This window comes from Cucurbita maxima, unplaced genomic scaffold, assembly GCF_002738345.1.
Source record: "Cucurbita maxima cultivar Rimu unplaced genomic scaffold, Cmax_1.0 Cma_Scf00001, whole genome shotgun sequence".
NCBI lineage: Eukaryota > Viridiplantae > Streptophyta > Magnoliopsida > Cucurbitales > Cucurbitaceae > Cucurbita > Cucurbita maxima.
The window spans coordinates 7,986,308-7,998,583 of NW_019272017.1; the positions used below are offsets into that span (position 1 = coordinate 7,986,308).

The window sequence follows — 12,276 nt, forward strand, 5'->3', positions numbered from 1 at the left end:
CTGCTGGGCCAAAAAGGCTTTTACCACGTCACTGATATGTTCTTTATCTTATTTGAAAGGCTATATGATAAGATGTAGGCAATATTATACTTGGAGATCTTTTACTAAGATTAGTTGAAATTCGATCGAAGTCATCCTGCTACGAAGGATTCTCTCAATCTGTGAGATCCCAACACATCAGTTGAAGAGGAGAACAAAACAATTTTTTGTAAGGGTGTGGAAATCTTTCTCTAGCAAATGCATTTTAAAAACCTTGAGAGGAAGGCCGAAAGGGAAGACTCAAGGAAGACAATATCTGCCTTATAGTGAATTATTTTGTTGGTGAAACTCCATTGAAGTCATCTACTGAATTATAGTGAAGCCTTCAACCATTCTGTTGTTTGAGATTGCTTAAACTTCTCTCCAAGGGAAACAGGAAGATAGGTTTCAAGACCCACAATTGTCTCTATCCGCCTTCCTCCCAATCAATGAATCATTTTAGCTTGGATTATAAACCATCCAAAGAATAAAAGACAGGTTGCCAAGAAAAAACAAAACAGGTCAAATCGAGAACTTGTTCCACCTCAGCTGTTCTTTCACCTGTTATAATCTCTATCCACACTTTTTCTTTCCCTTCCACCATTCTTCAACCTAACTACTTGATTAACTCATCTTAATCCCAGTAATGGTCGGGTATGTTCAAGTAACAGCGACTGTTGAATTGCATATGCTCACCAAACATCCTAGTAGTAAGCAGTGTCTGAAGTTTGTTATATGGTACTCACCAAAAAATGAAATCCCAACAAGAACAGAGTAGGCAGTAGCGAGAAGATTGATGAATCGTATAAAACGATCAAATTAGATTGATGAATCGTATAATCCAAGAAGTTCGATAATCGAATGATCAGTTCATACGTAGGTAGTAGCGAGAAGGATGAAGCTGACAAAGAGAATGAGCAAAACAGTGGAAGAAAAGATCAAAGTTCTGGTACAGATCCACCATTAGGACGAATTTCAAATCAACTGGAATCAAATAATTCATCCATGGGTCCCAAACGATGAATGAACTTTCTTCACTGATTATAGCGACCCTACTTTGTTTCTTCTTTTTATGCAATAACAAATAGCTTTAATCATTTTTCCACTAGTTAATACTTAATACAAGAAAGAACATGATGACTCCTGTCCTTGTCGAATAATACAGGCTCAAAGGGTTGAACATTACTGAAAGAAAAAGGGAAAAAAACCGACACGACGGCACAAAAGAGCAAAGAAAGAACAGCCTACAGACGGCAGCCTACTGCATTAGTAAGAAAAGAGAGGCGATACAACCGAAAAGTACAGAGGTTATCAGACTGTCCACAAAATATATTTTAGTAATTAAGAAGTCTACAAGAAATTCGGGTGAACAAAAAAGAAATAGGGCATCATATTGGCACACAGCATCTGGCTGAAGGAAAAAGAATATAAGAATGAAGTTAAAGCAAGGTACAGAACATAAAGTACCCTATTTACATTGCACCTCTTTCAGGGTTTTAATTTTGCATACAATTTATTTATCAAACAAGTTGACAAGTCAAAAGGGGAAGAAGAAGAGGGCAGGAGGGAAATACCAAGGAATACAAACAATTCTACTCCGCTGATGAGAAGAATATATACAGCAAGTTCCTCTTACTGAGCTCCAACATGAGCCCTATGTCGAGGCTTAAAACCCATAATGCAAGCCAATCCTAATACTGAGTCGTCCATAACTTCCATAATTCTAATGCTATGATTTAATCTATAATGGCTCTATCATCACAGCAACACACTGAACCTCGTCATCTCAAAACTGGCAAGAAGTACCAAGTCTCTGCCTCTGCCTCGGCCCGAGAGCTGCAGATTTGCGTTTGGCAAATGCTGGGCGAAGCAGCTCTGGAAATTTATCCAGGAACAGCGACCAGTCTTCCTCGTTCATATCTCCAAGCTTTACAAAACTGACACTTGGAGGAAACTGCTCGTTTGCACTCCTGTGCCCTGCAGATGTGTTGGTAATATATCCAAACTCAGGTTTTGTGACCTGGTACTTCGGAGTTTTCTGGTTCTTATTGCCCAGTATGGTATTCTTGAGAGACATAGAAAGCTTTGACACAGAAATGGGTTCAGAAGGTGGAAAGATGCCTGTTTCTCCTAGCTCCTCCCCTCCACTATCTTCTCCCCCCTCCTCAATGCTTTCCTCCAATTTCGAGAGTGGATTGCGTCCATGCAGGCCTCCAAGTCCACCAAGCTGGTAATGTGACCAGCCCAAACACTGATCCGCTGCCATACTTGAGTTATAGTCTAATTCTCCATCCTCACAGTCTAAATCAAACTGGAAATCCTCATTGCCCCACTCATAAATTGGAGAAGAGAACTCCCTCTCTGCTATCATCTGCCTAGCCTCAAGACATACTAGCTCAAGTTCACTGGGCTCCTCCTCTCCACTACGAAATTCTCTGCTCATCATCTCACCAATCTCAGCGAGACAGAGACCAGAAGCAGCAGCTTCCTTCAGAAAAATTGTACACAGTACCAAAACCCGAAGGCAAGCTTCACGGATCATGGGTAGCTCCATCCTAAGCATCTCAGAGTCTTTTATCGGATCAAGATTTTCAATATACTTGAGCTCATCATCTGAAAATGGGATTGATGCTTGAGGCCAATGAATCCACTCAAAGTACGGATCCTCTAAAGTTTCCGGCAAACAAAGACCGTGATCTATAGGAATAAGCTCCACTTGTCCAAAACTTCCTATTCCGTCAAGTTTCCGAACTAAGAGATTCCCAGCATGCCTATCCGTATTAAAAATCCTAATATCTAAAATACCTATACGATGAACAGCCGCGACTGGGAAACTAGAAGTCCCATGATCACTGGCATCAAAATCATGTGGAATGAATTGTTGGAAGGAAGCAATTTTACTAACTGGCTTTTTCTTGTGAGCCTGCGGCTTGTTACCATTCACCCAATTATTTACATTGAAGATTGAGTGAGTGATCTTCACTAAGGCTGTCGGAGGCACGTTTGCAAAATGTTCATAGTCAAGAAGATAAGCTGCAACTTCTCTGAATCCAGTCTCCCCAACACGCACAGAGCGCTTAAATCCAGGTTGTCCAAGAGCTTTTCCAACAAAACCTTTTGGATTATTTGGTGCAAAAGGCTCTTCATCAGTTGGCTTCACGATTGCGACACTTTCACCTTTCCCGTTCCTAAAATAGTATGCACCACCAAGCCCACTATGAACAGGTGTCGGATCAATACCCAACTTTATACCTTTCACAATCTCTTTGACTAACCGTCTCGTGCCAGCAAAATGATCTGGATGCCCTAATATCTCAATAGGTCCACTCTGGTCTCTAAGACGGAGATCCTTCCCAGTGGGCGAGAGACATGGAGTAGATGAACTTCTGTGCAACAGATTTCTCGTGAGGAGAAGAGGAGAATCATTTCGAATGGCACTAAGATCATTCTTCAGTATCACATCCCCAAATGTTAGGGAGCTCTCCTCTGTGGGAATATTGAGGGCAAGCTGCAACCTCCTTTTCACCGTATGAGCATTGTCACTACGATCTAATTCCATTCCCAGAACACATCCCGTATCAGTTTGCACAAAAACTTGTCTCCTTCCAACTGGCTGTTTTTCTTCCATTCCATTTTTCGAGCGGTAAGCCCTGCTGAGTGGGCTCTTGAGTGCTGCAACTGCCATTTGAGTCTGAACTGGACTGTCCAACTTCCGTGACATTAAATAATGAAAGAAAAGGACGTGTTTGCAGCCAAATGACCGAGATGGTCAAGGAAGAGAAATGAATTCCCTCCCAAAAAGGCGCCCAACTCAACACAGAATGATGGTTGAACAAAACCAGAGTCTAGGACCTCGAATAATCATTAATAGATAGGAGAAGCCTTAATCCTTGCCATCGTTCTCAAAGAAACAATACTCCGAGACCGAAAACACACCACAGACAAAAGGATGCAGCGGAACACTGTATCTACAGATTCATCTCGCCAGATTCACAGCACCAGATAGACTGCGGAAATATAACAAAGAAAACAAAATCAACGCTTGACCAGAGGAAGCAAGAATATTGACACAGAATCAACTTCCATTGGAAGAGAGTCCAAAGAAAAGATGAATTTATTTAGACTTGACAATTAAGAATCCCAACACTCGAGCTGGGAATGAGATTTGATAAAAAGATGCAAGCATCAAGAACCCAAACTGATGCATTATTTACGGTCCTTTTCATAAGAAACCAAATTCGTTGTAAGATCAAAATATCAATATTTGCAGAAGCCCGCTAGAATTAACTACACATTCTTCGATTAACTTATAAGTCCTCCAGAATTAGGAAAAGAAAGGGCGAACAGTTCTCTATTAAAGTAAAACTACAAGGCCCCGGGGACAAAATTTAAAAGATAAGTTCTTCCTGATATAAAGAACGAGGAAGAAAAAGGATCTTTTCTCTAACCACTTCATCATGAAATCAAAAAAATAATCGGAACGATATCCTCATTCGCGGACAAGAACAAATCCTAACAGTTAAACGAAATCTGTGAAAGGTGCACCTTCTCCCCCCTCCCCCCTCTCCTCGGGACAGGAGAGAATATCCAAAAGAGACCAAAGCTCAATACGACGTTCTGGAGTGGAGACTGATCAGAGAAATGAAATTCAACAATGAGAAGCAAGTAAAAGAGACAGAAAAAAAAAAGGCATCATTCATTTAACTCATACTCATAAAAAAAACAAGCATTACTCGGTGAGAATAACATAATCGGAGAAAGAACTCACCGGAACTATATAGATCTTTCAAGATCCGATACAAGAACGAATCAGATTCACCACTAAAATCGTCGCTATCCGTGAATCGATGCGGCAAGAACTTCGCAAAAAACAGAGAATGAGAAGGCTTCAATGAATCAAATTTAATCAAATCAAATCAAATCCAAGAAAAGGGCATCAAACAATCGTCGGAGCTAAGTGATGATAGTTGTCGTCGCAATGAACGAAAAAATACAAAAAACAAAAAATTCAGACAAAAATCCGTTCGCAGTTTCTCCTTTCTTTCCCTCGCTTTTGTTTCACTTTTTATTCTCCGTTCGCTCTGTTGCGCTTCACAGAAATTCGTCTTCTTGGAATGTTCTTTAACTCGAGTGAAAGAAGCCTGGTTAAAATAGCTAACCCTGGTTAGATGCCGACCCACTCTCTCTCTGCCCTTTCCGGTTCGAAGACTCTCGAAGGGGTGGGAGAGCCGTCGGATGAAGAGAGATATTGGAATTAAGGACCGTCGGATGAAGGGGATAGTGAGGTGGCGACAAGAGATTCGTGAATGCGTGGCAAGGTCACCGTCGAATAGTGGACACCTGGTGTAATCAGCGACTGGGTAGGGCGGGTTTTCTTTTTTTGAGTTTGGGCCTTCGAATCTCTAGTTCTGTGTACTACCCAGTTTCCTGCCCAATCTGACCGTCCATTTTAATACCATTGAATTTACCAAATTGTCCTTTTTTTTTTTTTTTTTTGCCTTTTTCTTTGGTTATTTTAGTTAAATAAAATAAATTATTACACTTTAAATCAACACCAACCTCTCTACCACTTTTAGAAGAACTTAAATTTAAAAACATAAAAAACATTATTTTCTTAACGTCTATTTTCGTCATTAAATTTTTATAAACTTTAACCATCCAATATCATCCATTTATATTAGACCGTTAAATATAAAACGACAATGAAATTATTCCTTTTCTCGAGCTCAAAATTTAAATTTCTATTTGAATATTTGTAAATTTACTTATATGCCCCCATACAACTGAAAATTATGAAGTAGGGTCCATCTTACTTCCATTCCACTAAGAACAATCATTTAAAAATCTTATTAAATTATCAGAACTAAATAAAGTATATATAAAATAAAAAGATGGAAGCCATAGCAAATCAAATCAAATCAATATATATGAAGTAATTTGTTATAATAAACAAGGCATTTCAATAAAATATCCATATGATATTTTTGGATTAAAATAATAAAGTAATTTTATAATAGATACAATTACCAAAAAGCCCCGGAAGAATAAGCAAAACAGTGAATGAAAAGCGGGTTTTTAAAATTAATTTCGTCAAAAGAATTGGAGAGAATATGATTGCAAAATGGCCTTTTATTATCTTTCAAACCTTCTTTTGCTTTTGCTTTTGCTTTTTTCTTATTATAATAATAATTTTGTTGCCTTTTTTATAATTCAGAAACTGTCATTTTATATTTGGCATGCCAGCTGGCTGTTCAAGCCCACCTGTCAATTTTGATTTTTTTTTTTTAATTAAAAAATGAAATAGCCTTCAATTCTTAGGGAATGGAAATATTGCTAAAATTTGGTTGAAAATAATTTAATTCTTATATTTTTAAAATGATAAAAATTTCGTCAAATTATTTTATTTCAAAGATGATGTTTAATTATATAAATGGATAATGAATAAATGTGTGATGGGAACATTTTATTGAGAATAGAAAGGGACGGAAGGGGCACGTGGAGGTTAAAAGTGTCGGAGAGTTTGACCAATGGGAATGGAGATGCAGCTGAGTCAGCGTCCACGCATGAACGAGTCACGTGCGGTTTCCGGATGGCACGATGCTCAATGCCAATACAAGACACCACACTACACGACACGACAATATTACTTGTTTGTAATTCTAAAATTTTATGTCCTACGTGTTGGTATTATCCTCCCACGTGTCTTTTGATTCTTCGAAATCCGGCGTGGACAAGACAACCTTAGTTCACGGTTTTAAAAATATGATTGTTCAACGAAACAATATAGAGTTAAGAGTATTAAATATATAAGATATATTCAATAATTAATATATTCTCACAATATTAATCGATTAACTTGACTAATTCAAATTATCAATAAGTTGTGATGAAGATCAAAGCGACGGTAGTGCCCATGATATTTTTATCGATTTCGATGTGAAAAGTTTGAGTTAGGCTAAAATGCAAGTGAGAATAAAAAAAAACACGTTAATGGACAAAGTGGCATCAATAAATACCTTTTCAACCCTGTTAACGGTATATGAAAGCAACATCGATACGAGAAAAATAGGGGACAAAGATTTTGACATTGGCGATTATAAAAGACGCGGTGCCCATTGCAACAAATGGAGGAAAAATTATGCACGAGACCAATGAAAAATAAAAAGAACAAAGAAACCAATACTAACTATCGAGTTAAGCATACAAGTACTCTATTAAAGAGAAATATTATGCAAAAAATCCTAATTTAAAATATAATAATGAGAATATATTCATACATTTATTTAAGTTTGAGGTTTAATTATGAAATTGAAAGAATAGGGTTAAAATTTATGTAATCAACCAAGTTTATGGTTTAAATTAATAAAATTAAAAATTATATGATTTTTTTTTCTAATATTAATCTTAGAGTTTAAAATACAAAAATTTTATGTAATCAGTAAATAAACTTTTAATTTTATCAATTTTGTGTCCAGTAGATCTTAACGTATTCCACTGGTTTAAACATCAACAAAATTATTAAATATAGAATTGAAGAAGGGAACGAAACATTCATTGTGAAGGGATAGAAATTTCTACCTAGTAGACTCATTTTAAAACTTTGAATGGAAGCCTAGAAGAGAAAGCCCAAAAAGAACGCAGTTGTTACAAATGGTATTAGAGCCATACATCGAACTGTGTGCCAATGAGGACGTTGAGCCCCAGTGGGGGTGGATTATGAGATTCCACAATCAAATAGAGAGGGGAACGAAACATTTTAAAACCTTAAAGGAAGCCCAAAGAAAACAATATTTTCTAGCAGTGAACTCGAACGGTAACTTTCAATGCCCTTGTCTACCTAGAAGCAAGCAGCAGATAAGATATCGAACATAATTGGTTCGCACTCGACAGACGAAATTTATATGCAATTTTCACAAGGCAACATAATCTTAAGCAATATGGAACAAAAACTGCCCAAGTTGAGGCCAGAGGTCAATTTACAAGTCCAAAACTGAAAAATTGGCAACATCAATGTGTTCTACACAGAAAAGCGTAGCAGAAGTAATTGGATGCCAGAGTTAATATATCTACGGAAGAATTAATGAATAGACAGTAGGGGTTCCTCGTTCCTTACCGTTACGAAAAAGTTGAATCCCGGTCCGAAGTTCCGAGGACTTTGATGAGAAAAGCATAGTCGTAAGCTGTCTCTTCACATCCACCATAGAGACCACCTTCACCAAAGTGTCCTCCAACCATATTGGTCTTCAAAATTGCAGAAGTCGAACAACGGGAGCATGTCGTGTCTCGGATTTTTGCCACCCATTTGGCAGCTTCCCATACTCCAACCCTGAGGATGAAGTTCAACAGTTTCCAGCAAATGTTTAATGGAATCAAAGCATGAACAAACATCGACATGTTTAACAGATATGCTAATGTGATAACAATGTAAGCAGCTGAAAGGAGAAAAGAATTTACCTTGCATCACGGAATGAGGCTGTGACAAGCATTGGAGGATAACAACTTCCCTTAGAGATATTGTCGTAAGGAGAGTAGCTCAAGATAGACTCAAACTGCATTGCTATCTGTGGGTTTCCGAATTCTTCATAGTCCAGAATGGTGAGAGGTAAACTGGGATCCAGTAGCGTGTTACATATGTCAAGAAATGGAACCTGAAAAATATTACCAAAACTTTATTCGCCAATAACAGCAGAACTTTCTTCCTATAAAGTATTTGTAACAGTCTAGGCCCACTGCTAGCAGATGTTATTCACTTTGGGATTTCCATTCAAGATGTTAAAACGCGTCTACTATGGAGAGGGTCTAGCCCTACTCAGACCAGTGTCTCGCACCATCCAATGACTGGCTCTGATATCATTTGTAATAGTCCAAGTCCACCATTAGCAGATATTGTCCTCTTTGAGTTTTTCCTTCTGGGCTTCCTGTTGTGAGATCCCACATCGGTTGGAGAGGAGAATAAAACATTTCTTACAGGGTTTGGTAACATTTGTCTAGTAAATGCGTTTTAAAACCTTGAAAGGAAGACCAAAAGGAAAAGCTTAAAGATGATAATATCTGCTAGCCGTGGACTTGGGTTGTTACAAATGGTATCAGAGTCGGACACTGGGCGGTGTGCCAGCAAGAACGTTGGGCCCCTAATAGAGGCGTTTTAAAACCTCTCCCTAACAGACGCATTTTAAAACCGTGAGGCTGACAATGCTATGTAACAGGCCAAAGTGAACAATACAAACTAGCGGTGGGTTTGGGCTATTACATGACATTGGAGAGGTTAACATATGGTAATGTCATTAGAGAGGCCTGATATTGCAGTGTAGTATCAAAGAGAAAACACATTAGTGATGGTCTTTCAAGATGCATTTCCTATCTACTTTACAAGATGTGAAGACCAATGAGTAGGCAAGTGTATGGCTCAAACTAACCTTCAAAATGGCTGCTCGAAACAGGTCAGGATGCATGTTGATAGCAGCTCCAACTAGCAGGCCTCCTGCACTGTATCCAATCGAAGCCAGCCGATTCTTATGAACATAGCCATTATCAATGAGAAAATTCGCACAAAAGATAAAGTCTTGTATTGAGTTTTGTTTCTCAAGCCCACTCCCACTTCTATGCCATGAAGAATCACCACCACCACCTCCCCTGCACAGCCAATCAAGGTTCTAAACTAAGTTCAATGCAAGAAAATGAAACAAAAAACCTGTTTATAACGATAAAAACTACCTGATATCTGCAAATGCCAGCACGAAACCACGATCAAGTAAACTCAGGCGAGAAGGACACCAACTTTTATCAAGAACTTCACCATATGCTCCATACCCTTGTAGAACTCCGAGTGACCGTCCTTTCTGAAAAGTCGAAGGGGAATACAATATGGTCAAGGGTACTCTGATTCCATCATGTGATATAACTTCCTTCCTCTCACAACAGTATGAATCAGAAAAGTCCTTCCAAGTTTTGGATTCACGATTCTCGAAGTTTTCTCTTTTGTTTTGCGCATCTGAAACTTTCTCGATACCCAACGCATTTGGTTGATATGTTTTAAGTTTAACATCATGCTTAACTTCTACTTCCTCTTGCTGAATGATCGAGAAGACCCTTTTAGACATATCATAATCAACAATCAAATCAGGCATCTGGTAGTTCCAAGAGATGACAGAAACTTCAGTAAGTACATGCTAACATATTCTATGAATATGCATGAATGTAAGATTATAAAGTAATACCAATGGAGACGAAAGCACCACACGGTATAACGAGCTCATGAAGTCATGGTTCGATCCTGGAGATACGCTGCAGGAGTTTGAGGGAAGAGGGAAAAACCATGGGTCAAGTTTCTCGATCTCCAAGCAATGCTACAGAACAAGTAGATATGAGATGATATATAAAATTTGTTATGCAGCTTATTTAGCAATAGAACAAGCAGAGAAAGACAAACACATACCTTATGATTAGCATCTAAAGGCAAATTGATTGAACATAACATTGGAACACCATTCTTATTGACAAAAAGCACAAGATGTCCACTAAAAACGTCCATGTCCTGTATACTGAAATCTTGGCTCTGAAGGACGATATCCTAAAATATACACACGTGGCGAGCAAAACAATGATAAATAAAGGGGCGCAGCGCTGATATCATATGTGGTACAAAGTCGAGCATAAAAGTAACCTGCCAATTTGCTGACTTGATATCTTCAACTCGACACCGAGCTACATAATAATCTTCCTTCAAACAATCCCCTTTCTTTTCAAGAGGAGCATTTGTTAGGATATAAAAGAAACCGCAATGATGTTCCAGAAAGTATTGAATACCCGGAATGCGTTTGTGTATTCTTTGCAAACCGCTTAACGAGTTGTTAGCATCTATAATATAAACCTGGGTTGACAAACCAGTAAAGTTTCAGAATAAAAGTCTAAAGCTGGCTTAATTAAGATCTTCGTGAAAAAGGGAACCTTCCTCAGAAGAAGTCCTCGAGTTCGAATTCACGGTTATGAACTTCCCATCTTTCGTACTCGTTATGTCGACACAATAGTTGGGATCATTTTCAACAAACACCAAGACATCTTCTTCGGTGTTGCTGAATCCAAGTTTTGTGGAGAAAACCCTGTCGAATGTCAGGTAAATGTCAGGTAAATGAAGTTCTTGAAAAGAAGGTTAAGAATGATGAGAGGAATTTGCCTGTAAGGTCTCTGATTCTCATCTGCTTGTGTGTAGAAAAGCGTCCTGCCTTCTTCCGCCCAAGCCAAACTTACAACTCCCTCCTGTAACTTGGGAATCATCAGTCCACTTCTTAGGTCTTTAATCTGAAGCATGAAGTGTTCACTGCCTGTAATATCAACTGTGTATGCTAGAAAGTTGTGGTCTGGTGAAACACGACAAGTTCCCACGTGAACATAGCCTGCAAATATGATGAGCAACTCATCGTAAAATTTAAGGAAATGTCATAATTCTGATAGCTAAGTATGAATGAAAATGAAAATTAAGTGGATGAACAAAACTTACCATATTGTTTAGCAATTTCATTCCAATCAAGTAAAACTTCCTCCTGCTTCCCAGAATTTCCTTTAGCAAATTGGGTAAGTTTCTTTAACCAATTGGTTTTCTGATTCAGTAGCCTACGGCATAGAACTGGGTATTCCTTCCCCTCCGGGATGTATTGGTAGTAAAACCTGATCAGGTGGAACGATACATTTAGGTTCAACCATGGCCGACCATCAAGAGACATAACGCAATGAACACGCTAAGAGGCATTGCGAAACCAAATAAAAAGAAACACATTTCGAGGGAGAAGGAGAAAGGGCAGACCAGGGTCCCCAAGGCTCAGGAGGAGTGGAAACCTTGGTGGGTATTCGACTCGTCATCTCGGAGAAGAGCCGCCGCTGCAGAATCTGAGTGTCGGCCATGAAAGCTTCGGCATACAAGTTTTCTCGACGGAGGTAGTCGGCGAGATCAGGGTCGGCAGTGTTGGCCATCCAGTGGTAGGGATCTTGCAGCGTAATGCCATGAACTGAGTGAGTGAAAGGAACCTTTTTAGCAGTAGGTGGGGATTCGGAAGGCAGTGAGAAGATACGCTCTTTGCAGAGAGAGGAAAATAGCGAAGAAGACGCTAGGGAGGAAGAAAGGATGGCCTTTCGAGTGAAGCATTTGGGTTTTAGCAGGGATTTAAGAGCCATGGTGATTGAAAATGGCGGCGCAGCAATAATATTGCATTCATATATTATGTTGTGCAGATACCCAAGAAAAAAAAAACCAAAATTTGGAAG

At 38.8% G+C, this 12,276-nt stretch overlaps 2 protein-coding genes across 4 annotated transcripts; both read right to left on the bottom strand.

Moving 5' to 3' along the window:
- Positions 1 to 1,390: 1,390 nt before the first annotated feature.
- LOC111476826 (phosphatidylinositol 4-kinase gamma 5-like) lies at positions 1,391 to 5,127 on the bottom strand. Of its 3 annotated transcripts, none has more exons than XM_023120664.1 (3): positions 4,787 to 5,127; positions 4,564 to 4,647; positions 1,391 to 4,025 (listed from the first exon to the last, which is right to left on the bottom strand). In XM_023120664.1, exon 3 carries the CDS (start codon positions 3,737 to 3,739, stop codon positions 1,805 to 1,807), a length of 1,935 nt encoding a protein of 644 aa, XP_022976432.1. In that variant the 5' UTR covers positions 3,740 to 4,025; positions 4,564 to 4,647; positions 4,787 to 5,127; the 3' UTR covers positions 1,391 to 1,804. The 3 variants fall into 3 exon arrangements, with proteins under 3 accessions (XP_022976432.1, XP_022976424.1, XP_022976415.1); XM_023120656.1 differs by having other exon boundaries at positions 4,467 to 4,647; XM_023120647.1 differs by lacking the exon at positions 4,564 to 4,647.
- Positions 5,128 to 7,933: 2,806 nt separating this feature from the next.
- On the bottom strand, positions 7,934 to 12,253 carry LOC111477597 (protease 2). The gene is made up of 11 exons (XM_023121457.1): positions 11,819 to 12,253; positions 11,516 to 11,682; positions 11,192 to 11,411; positions 10,970 to 11,117; positions 10,682 to 10,888; positions 10,454 to 10,588; positions 10,236 to 10,364; positions 9,733 to 10,145; positions 9,435 to 9,651; positions 8,473 to 8,666; positions 7,934 to 8,344 (listed from the first exon to the last, which is right to left on the bottom strand). Exons 1-11 carry the CDS (start codon positions 12,184 to 12,186, stop codon positions 8,134 to 8,136), a joined length of 2,409 nt encoding a protein of 802 aa, XP_022977225.1. The 5' UTR covers positions 12,187 to 12,253; the 3' UTR covers positions 7,934 to 8,133.
- Between the last annotated feature and the right edge of the window lie 23 nt (positions 12,254 to 12,276).

Coding starts and splice junctions, on each gene's coding strand:
- LOC111476826 (XM_023120647.1), bottom strand. CDS start 3,739: ATGTCACGGAAGTTGGACAGTCCAGTTCAGACTCAAATGGCAGTTGCA.
- LOC111477597 (XM_023121457.1), bottom strand. CDS start 12,186: ATGGCTCTTAAATCCCTGCTAAAACCCAAATGCTTCACTCGAAAGGCC. Junction 10,589..10,681: donor TCAAGTCAGCAAATTGGCAG/GTTACTTTTATG, acceptor TGTATATTTTAG/GATATCGTCCTTCAGAGCCA. Junction 8,345..8,472: donor GCCTCATTCCGTGATGCAAG/GTAAATTCTTTT, acceptor CTTCATCCTCAG/GGTTGGAGTATGGGAAGCTG.